The sequence below is a fragment of the Crocuta crocuta genome, unplaced genomic scaffold, assembly GCF_008692635.1.
Source record: "Crocuta crocuta isolate KB4526 unplaced genomic scaffold, BGI_CrCroc_1.0 scaffold288, whole genome shotgun sequence".
NCBI lineage: Eukaryota > Metazoa > Chordata > Mammalia > Carnivora > Hyaenidae > Crocuta > Crocuta crocuta.
Window position 1 is genome coordinate 2,699,599 of NW_027532607.1, and position 8,941 is coordinate 2,708,539.

The 8,941-nt window shown below is 58.4% G+C and overlaps 1 protein-coding gene across 3 annotated transcripts; it reads right to left on the minus strand.

Moving 5' to 3' along the window:
* Nucleotides 1-774: 774 nt before the first annotated feature.
* On the minus strand, nt 775-7,932 carry CD79B (CD79b molecule). Of its 3 annotated transcripts, XM_077780348.1 has the most exons (8): nt 7,724-7,932; nt 7,446-7,571; nt 3,982-4,097; nt 3,273-3,320; nt 2,148-2,450; nt 1,799-1,917; nt 1,486-1,527; nt 775-1,374 (listed from the first exon to the last, which is right to left on the minus strand). In XM_077780348.1, exons 3-8 carry the CDS (start codon nt 4,046-4,048, stop codon nt 1,276-1,278), a joined length of 678 nt encoding a protein of 225 aa, XP_077636474.1. In that variant the 5' UTR covers nt 4,049-4,097; nt 7,446-7,571; nt 7,724-7,932; the 3' UTR covers nt 775-1,275. The 3 variants fall into 3 exon arrangements, with proteins under 3 accessions (XP_077636474.1, XP_077636475.1, XP_077636473.1); XM_077780349.1 differs by lacking the exon at nt 7,446-7,571 and having other exon boundaries at nt 3,273-3,317; XM_077780347.1 differs by lacking the exon at nt 7,446-7,571.
* Nucleotides 7,933-8,941: the final 1,009 nt, after the last annotated feature.

Genomic DNA, 8,941 nt, shown 5'->3' on the forward strand with positions numbered 1-8,941 from the left:
AGGTGTTTCAGGGTCTCCCCACGATCAACAGGAAGTGGAGCGAGGCCTGGCTTCGCACACAGAGGTTAACTGCACCTAAGCTCCTAGCTGGGAGCTGTTCCCAGTCACTCCTACAGCTGGCAGGCCAGGGGCTTAATTCGTAGGGCCCTAGGGATCATTTTGTGGGGAGCTTGGGGCCCTAGGGAACCTCTGATGTGGTGCTGGGAAAGGCTGAGGGAGTCATCTGATGAAGGACTCCCGCAAAGCCTCCCTCTTTAGGAATCTCTCTCTTGCGTGGCTCTGGGTCAACCTTAAAAACAAAATTTCCACGCTTGGTAGGATTAATTTATCTAGAGAACAAGGCCAGCATGGGCAGCAGAAAGCAGTAACAGGGCTTGGGCAGGGCCTGGGGGTATTTGGAAGGGCTTCTTGTAGGTGGAGGGCATTAAAGGGCAGCAGGACTGGCATGGGTGGGTGAGGGAAAGCTCCCCCAGGGCTGAGACCCCTGCCCTACAGAGCACACACTGCTTATGGGCTAAAGAGAATGCAGGAGGGCATGCCCTTCAGGAAGGGCTGTTAGCTTTTCTCCAGTCTGGGCCCAGCTCGGGGAAGACAGAAGGTGTGACCACAGATCCCAGCCAGGCCTTCAGAGAGAAGCCCGTGAGCACGGGAGAGGTCCGTGAGCCCTATGGCAGTCATCCTCTCCTGCACCCCACGGGCCCACAGGGGCCCAAACATTTGTGCCCAGACAGACTCTCACCCACCCCATACCCATAGATGTCACAAGCCTGTGTGTGGGTTTCTCGACACACTGTTTATTCCATAGGAGAATGGGATCAAGGCTAGGAGCCCCCTGGAGCGGAGAGGGTGGGAAAGAGTGGGAGAGGCAGGTGGCTCTCCATGGCCCATCTGTGGGCCCAAGCGCGATGGGCCACCACCTCTCCCAGGCTCTGCAGGAAGCTGGTCTGCTCTGAGTCCATTTGCAGGTTTTGGATAAGCCTCTGTCTTCCTCGTCCTGAACGTGGGGTGGATCCCCACATAGCACCCCCAGAAGGCTGGGTCCAGTCTCTCCCCAGAGAACTCCCCACTCCAAGTCACAACCCTGTGCCCCTTCTACTCTGGTCTCTTTGGTAAGAGCTGGAGACCAGGGGCTGGAGGGGCGGGCAGATCCGGTGGGCCAGCTTTGGAGGCTGACCAAGGTCCAGGGAAGAGATGAGCTGGGAGCTGGCGGTGGCTCTGAAGCAGTCCACGAAGGCCCAGATGGCTGAGCCCAGAGGCATGGGGAGGGCCGGCCCCTCACTCTTGGCCTGGGTGCTCCCCCACTGACCACTTCACCTCTCCTGTCCGTAGAGTCACTATGTCCTCATAGGTGGCCGTCTGGTCAATGTTCAGGCCCTGGAGACATGGAATGGTGCTCAGGCCTTGGCTACTCTCTGACCACGCCAGTGGACGGTGCCACCAACCACCCCACAGCCCTCAGCGCTGCGGGGTCCACCTGTTCCTTACCTCGTAGGTGTGGTCTTCATCCATTCCAGGCTTGCTGTCATCCTGGTGGGGTGAGGGATGGAGAGCAGAGTGTTAGCTTGCCCACCCCATCCACTGCTGGGCCAGGGTATGGAGGGCCAGGGAGACTGGCCTGGGGTGAGAGGCTGGGGGTGAGGGGCGAGGGGTGAGGGGGTGAGGTGCCCGCTGCCAGAACGATGGAGTGAATGAAGGAGAGATTGAATAGGTGTCAATGGGCAGGCTATGGGGCTGGGGAGACGGAGACCCTGCCCATGTCTGGCCTGCCCCATGGCCGCCTCCCTGCCCCCATGGTCACCTTGTCCAACAGCAGGAAGATGGGCACGATGATGAAGAGGATGATGAGCAGGGTCTGGATCATGATGATGCCATCTTTCAGAGTGTTCCTCCTCTTCAACTGTGCTATGGTGCTGAATCCTGCGGGGAGGTGGCAGGGGGTGGTGAGGCTGGGGCTCCCTCTTTGGGCCTGCACTCCTCAGGGCCTCCTCAGCACCTCTCCCGGGTGTTCTATGGCCACGGCCGCCTTCCCAGTGTGGCCCCCCACTGGCGGCAGGCTGGGATGGGGCAGGGTGAGGATGGCTCCATGACGCTCCACGGCCCCAGCGCCCTTTCTCCCTCCCTGGCTGGAGGGCAAGCCCCAGACACACCCATGACTCGCAGCTCAGTGCCACAGCCCATGCTGAGGGACTGCTCCCGGCACTGCTGCTGGCAGAAGTAGATGCCGTTGTCCTGGAACTGGATGCCTTGGATGGTAAGCGTGGCGATGGAGCCGTTCTGGCTCTGGAGGATGCGGGTGTCTTCCGGCAGCGGCTTGGGCTCCAAGTCCATCTCCCGCTTCCGGAGCCAGGTCACCTCTTCCGAGTCCTTTGTGTAGCACCTCATTTCCACTATGGCGCCCCTTTTCCGGCCTATGAAACGTGGGTTCTGCCAGATCCGGGAACAAGAGCTTCCTGTGGGCACCAAGGCCAGGATCAAAATCCCGCTCTGCAGCTTCCTAACTGCCAGCCCAACCACGGGCCCCTACCCTTGTCTGTCCTTGCTTTTGGGTATAGTACGGTCATGAGGCAGAGGTGTGAAGGAGCCGAGCCATGGGAGTGGCCACAGGCCAAACCACCGGGGCCCACCCCTTCCTGACTGTACCTCTACCCCCGACCCCCGTGCCCCAACATTTGATTTTCCTTTAGGACGACTCTGGAACCTCCCAATTCCTTTCCATGCCTATACAGCAGCCTGACCTAGGCCTTTCCTGCTGGGGTCCAGGGGCCCGTAGGACAGCCCCCCACCTGGCCTGGTGCTCTCCCTTCTTTTTTATTCCTAAGTCTTCTTTCTCCCCCACATACCGACTCCAAGAAGCCTCCCCCCTGCCTCATTCCCCGTAAGCGGCCCCTAGGAATCCCTGAGGCCCTATGGCTTGTCAGAGACCCTAGAGTTAGAGGCTCCTTCATGGGCAGAGTCAGACTCCCCCACTAGACAGACCCAGCCTGAGTCCCCAGTGGAATTCCTTCTGGCTTCCCCACTTCCAGCCTGGGTTTAGCCACACCCCTTAGTCTCTGGGACTGGAACGCTTATGTCTAATGAGGGTGACAGCTGGCAGGAGGGGTGCTGGAGGGGCCCTCAGGCCTCTGAGATGGAGACCCTAAGGTATCCTAGAGATGGGTGTCCGGGCTGGGGAACTGCAGGGCACAAGGGGCAGACACAGCACAGGCCCTGGGACAGTGACCAGCACTGGACAGACATACTCGCCCCCAGAAGGGGCAGGGGAAGTGGCTGACCTTTGGGATCCCGGTTCGGGTGTTCTGTTTTGGCTGCTTGCACACCTGCTGGGTGGGAGGAAGTAGGCGGGGCTGGGTCAGGGCTCTCCACTGGAAAGTGGCTGCCCCACCCCTGGGGCCCCCAGCATTCCTTGACCCACTTCCTCCTCTCAGGACATCAGCTTCAAGACCCCTCAGCCCACCCTAGCAGCACTCTGGAGAGACTGGAATGAAGCGAGGTCCCCAGAAATCCACCTCTCCCTCCTCCTTCTGCCTTTGACCTGACCGACAGCCTTGAGCAGGCACGCTGGGTGAGACCAGGAGGGAAGTCAGAGCTGGATGGCCGTGCTGTCTTTCAGGCCAGGGGACCATTTCTGGAACATGCACGTCCCAGGGTCTGGCTGGGGGTAGCCTCTCTCCTGTGTCACCACCACACAATGCCCTCAGGGGACTGGGTGGTGAACCATGTCATAGACACCAACCCCTCACCTCATACCCAGCTCGGCCTGATGCCCTCCAAACAGGAGGAGCTGGGGCCACATACCCTCTGAGCCCCTCAGCATAGGTGATACCCACAGACCCAGGCCCCAGGGCAGTCAGAGGGAGACGAGAGGCCGAAAGTGTGAGAGACAGAAGGGGGAGGTCGGAGAGAGGACACAGAGCAGTGGAAACAAGCAAACAGCCCATGACAGAGAGTGAAACCACAGGCCTCATTTCGGGGGTGCCGTACCTGACAGCAGCAGCAGCAACACCGTCAGCCAGTTGCTGGGCACGGGAGATAGCACCGGCCCGGCCATGGTTACCACTCCGTCTCTGACCCCAAGCTGGTGCCGAGGACAGAGGCTCCTGGGGGGAAAACGTGTAACTGCCTGGGCTGCAGCCGGTCCCCTCCCCGCCTCTTCCCCACCAGGCCCCTTCCTGCCATGCAAATTGGGACCCAGGGGAGGCACCAGCTCTCCGGGGACCCTGGGGGAGGGCGGGCTCTCTAGTCAGCTGTGCTGCTAAGGCTCAAAGGGCATCACAGCTGGGGTCCATCATGGTGGGGTGGGGGGGACCCTGGGAGGCAGGGGCCTCTCAGTCTTCTGAGGGTAGCTTGTGCATCCGTGCCCTTGTCCCTACCCCACTGATGGTCATGTTCTGGGGTCCCCTGGCCCGATATTGCACAGTTCAGATTCCCAGGCACTTAGCTGAGTACACATGGGTCCTGTGGGTGAGTGTGAGCACGGCTCCTCGGCTCTAGACCGGCCTGTGCTCTGCAGGAAGAGAGGCACCAAGGAAGGATGGTGCAGGGGTGTGGGGGGCAGCTATGGGCCAGGCCCGGCACCTGGAGAGGCCCCGAGTGCAGGCTCTTGGCTGGAGTGCAGGCAGCCATGCTGGGGGTTGATGTGGATTTGAGCCTGTGGAGGAAGGGAGCCACAGAGACTCTTGAGCAAGAGCCAGGTGTGGCAGCCACTTGGGAGAAGACATGGCCCAGACCCTGGCAAGAGGCCTCCCTCCCTCACCTGGTGAGAGAATTTGCTCTCATAAAGGGGATGGACTTAGGTAGGTAGAGACGGCTTAGAGAAAACCTACCACTCAGCTAATCAAGGGACTACCAGGGATTTGTCCATGGCTCCCGGGGTCTTGGGAGGGGGGCAGGAGGCTAGTGCTGGGGAGCCTTCAGGTTCTGACTAAAAGGCTCTGTGGCTTTATCTTGCCAGTCAGTAGAGTGGTGGATGGAACCATAGTGTTCTGGAATGAAGTTCAATTTTGTGCCCCAATCCCTGGGCCATACACAACTTTTGCCCCTTGGGGGCCAGGGCTGCCCTCATGCAGTGCACAACCTGCACAGCCACACATAGCAGACTTGCATACCTCAGCCCCTGCAGCTGAGTCCAGTCTGAGTTTTATGTCTCCTCCTTTTTCTCTCCCGACCCCTCACTCCTTCTCTGCTCCCCACCCCCAGGAGAGGAAGAAAGACGCTGAGTTCTATGTGCCCTCTGCCCGCATCTCCTTCTCCCCACTTTCCATTTTTCAAACAGCCTGTGTTTCTGGTGAGTCCGTTTGGGTTTAGAGAGATGTGGACCTGCCGCCCGTGCCAGAGACGGCAATGAGAAAGGCGGGGGTCTGGGTGGTGCCCCCTTAGTCCTGGGGGGCATAGGCCCCTAGTAGGGGCTACCCCCAAGGGGTGCCAGTCAGGACCAGAGCTACAGCAAGTGGGAATAGGAGAGTTAAGTTTTCATCTGAGGAACAGCTCGTTCCTGGCAGGCCCAGATGTTCTTGCTGTTCCCAGATGTTCCAAATGAAAAAAAAAAAAAACATTTCTCTGAAAAGGTGTCAGATGTTCAGTTCACAGAACAAACAGCCCAGGAATATAAACATCATCTGAGGTCAGCATGGGGACCACAGGCCCCTTGTGCTGGTGGGGGTGGTTGGAGACCGTCCAAAAGAATGGCAGGGGAGGGGGGAGATCCAGGGGTCTCTTCATTTAGTAAAAGTACCTCCTCGTGATAGAGGCCTTGGTTAGCTTTGGAGCTAGTGTCCCCCCAAAGTTGGGAAGCTAACGGGGGAAGGCTTAGGGCACACACCTGTGTGCGCGCACAGGTGTATGCTCACACGGGTGTGTTGCCTGGGCTGTGTGGTGCGGGCATCTGCTTAGGAGCTGGTCCTGGGGCCCAGGGTGTCTACAGGGGCAACGGAGGTTGGGGGCAGTTGGGATCTTCCAAACACGTCTACTCACCCACGTCTCTTCGTGGGCAGGGATGCAGATGTGTCCTTTGGACTTCATTCCCATTCATGCCGGGCAGGGATCCGTTTTCAGGAGCACTCCCCCATCCCTGCCCTCCCCCCTGCGCCTTCAGGGTTATTTGTCACTGTTGGGGCTGTGCTGTTCCCTCTCTGGTGACAACAGTACAGAGTTCTGTCTGGGGCTTGTGACGTCTTTTCTTTCCGGGAACAGGAGGCCTTATAAGCCCACTCCTGCCTCTGCCCCCGGCTTCCCTGGGCAGCACACCCCAACATCTGGCAGCCCCACCTCACCTTTCCAGGAAGGCAGCATCAAGACAGGAGATGGGGTGCACGGAGAGGGGATGAGGGGCTTAGGAGTTTGAGGACGTCAGGGAGCCCCCAGCAACCCCGGGAAGGGTGGGAGAGGACACAACCTCAGTTTGGAAGGAGGGGTTCAGACTTCTGCCCCTCCCCTCAATCCACTCTTCCTGGCTCTGTTTGGCTGGCTGTTTTGTGGAGGAAGCCTGCTGGCTAAGGAGGTTTGATTTTGGGCCCCGCAGTGTACCAGGTAGAAAGCCACCCCACATTTCCTGGTGCTTCTCAACAAGGAGCGCTCCTGTCCCCTCCCCCTGCCCCCCCCCCCCCCNTTGGAAAGGCACTGGGACCATTTCAGCGGTCACAATGACCAATGGGCACCACTGGCCTTCAGGGACCAGGGGTGCTGAATTCCCTGCAGTGGGGAGGACGGTGTCTCACAAAGCAGATTCCTTGCTCCACGTGCCAACAGCACCCCAGTTATGCAACACCCATGCTTAACCCCTCATGGTTCCCTCATTTGTGTAAAGCAGAAGTAATCGTTAACAATCCGTTCTCCACTTCAGGGCGGTCATAAGCATGGGAGGGAATCCAGTATATGAGTGTTTGGTGAGGAATCTGGGAGCACAGCTTACCCTCAGGAAGGTGGTGAGTAGCCCTGATAACTGGCTCTCCCAACTGGATGATTCTGAAATGTTAGCTTATGTTTTTCATCCAGTATTTTGCCTCTTTTCCTCCACTATTCAAGGCTCAGGGGAGGGTGGGCCAGGGCACTGCGCAAGCTCTCCTGTCCTTGGAGACAGAGAGAGCCCCAGGCGCGGTTTGCAGAAATTTACAGTGAGGAGGCCCACTCCCACCCCAGGGAGGGAGGTCAGCACCCTGGTGGGGGGCTCAGAACGCTGCAGGGATGCTGGACCCCTCTCCGCAAAGAGAACAGCAAGGTGGGATGGGACCTCAGAAGGTGGCTGAGGGGTGTTAGGGGGGCCTGTGATGCCATGTAAACCTCAGGGCCCAGCAAAACGGGGTGCAGGAATCTTGTGAAGGACTGTTTACTAGTTTGAACAAATACAGCCCTGAGAGTCAGAAATCAAGTTGTAAAAAACAAAATTATATATAAAATTATATTTCACCCACCAGGATTGTGGACTTAGCTCACTACATCATACTACTCACTGTCACAGGTCCAGAGGACCCTGGGCTCTCTGAGGTCAGGGTTCAAAGGCAGGGTCTTTGGCGGGGCTAGTGTCTCTGAAGAGAGGGAGGGGTCACACCATGCATCCCTCAGACATCTCAGGGCCTCTGGGGGGGCAGGGTGCAGAGAAGTGAAGGGCTCAGAAAGGAGGGACTGGCACCACTGGGTCCCAGTGCCATTTCCTGGGCACCATCACGGGTGGGGGGAGAGAGTGTGGAGCTGTCTGTTAGGGGTGGACGGGCAAGTCCCATGATCTCACCTGGCGTCTTGGACTCCAGCTAAGAGGTTGCATTTGTAACTTTCAAAATAAAACTGCCAGGTATTTCAGGAGCAAAAGAGAAGTTGATTCCGGAGTGGCAGAAAATTGCAATGCCAACCATGCAAGGGAGGCAAAACCGTGGGCATGGCCACAAAGGAGAGGACCCGCTCCTTTACGGAGGAAAGGGGGACATTGGGAAGGCTTTGATAAACAGTCTGTTGGCGTGGGAGCTGGAAGCGTGGTGGCTTCTCATTGGCTGAGCTGTGACTGTCTCTCATTGGCTGCGCTGTTGCCGGGCAGGAGGAAAGCCTTTCTTGTCAGGCGCTGGGATGGTAAATTGGCGACCACCTGCAAGGTCATCTCTTCCTCTTGGTTCTCAATTGATGATGAGTGGTGGAACCTGAGCGCTTCCCCTGCTGAACCTCCCGACTCCATTTTAGTGAGGTTCCCCTTTCTTAATTTTCAGAGTCCAAGCCTCCTTTTGGAGGGGGGCAAGAAAGATCACCTTCTCTCGCCCTCTCCCCACCCTGAGGCTCCCCGAGTCTTCCTCATTTGGCTCCAATCCCCGCCAGCCCTCAGACCCTGTCGGTGTCCACACGCGGAGGTGCAGAAGGAAGCAGCCTGCACGTGAGAGGCACCAGGGGGAGGTTTATTGTAAGAACTGTACAAAGGAGCCTGCCTGCCAGCCCGGCGTGGGCCTGTTCCCACCCGGAGCGGCAGTGGGTGTGGGCGTGCGGGGGAGGGGGCCGCGGGCAGAGGAGGCTCTGCAATCTGGATGCAGGCCAGTGGATGCTGAGGCTCTCGGGGCCACCCTCGTTTGGGGTCTGAGGAGGGAGGGGTCGGGGGCAGGGTGCTGGGCAGGGAGGAGGCTGCCCTCTCTAGGACGCACGTTATGAGGGAAGAGAGGGAACTAAACCAGNGGACACGGAGCAGTGGACACGGAGCAGGGCTGGGGCAGTGGGTGTGATAAAGAGATTAGGAAGAAGGGAGAAGCCGGTAGCAAGGAGGCCAGCGAGCGGGGCAGACAGAAGGAAGGCCATAGCCACAGGACCTTGTGAGTGCATGGGCTCGGGCAACACACACACGCACACACACACACATACACACAAAACACACTGTTTTGGAGGTTTTGCTGTTTCCTGAGTTTTAACCAAACTGTTCAAAAGAAACAAGAAGAAAGAGAAGAGGAACTGAAGGTCAATAGGGACTCAACGTGCA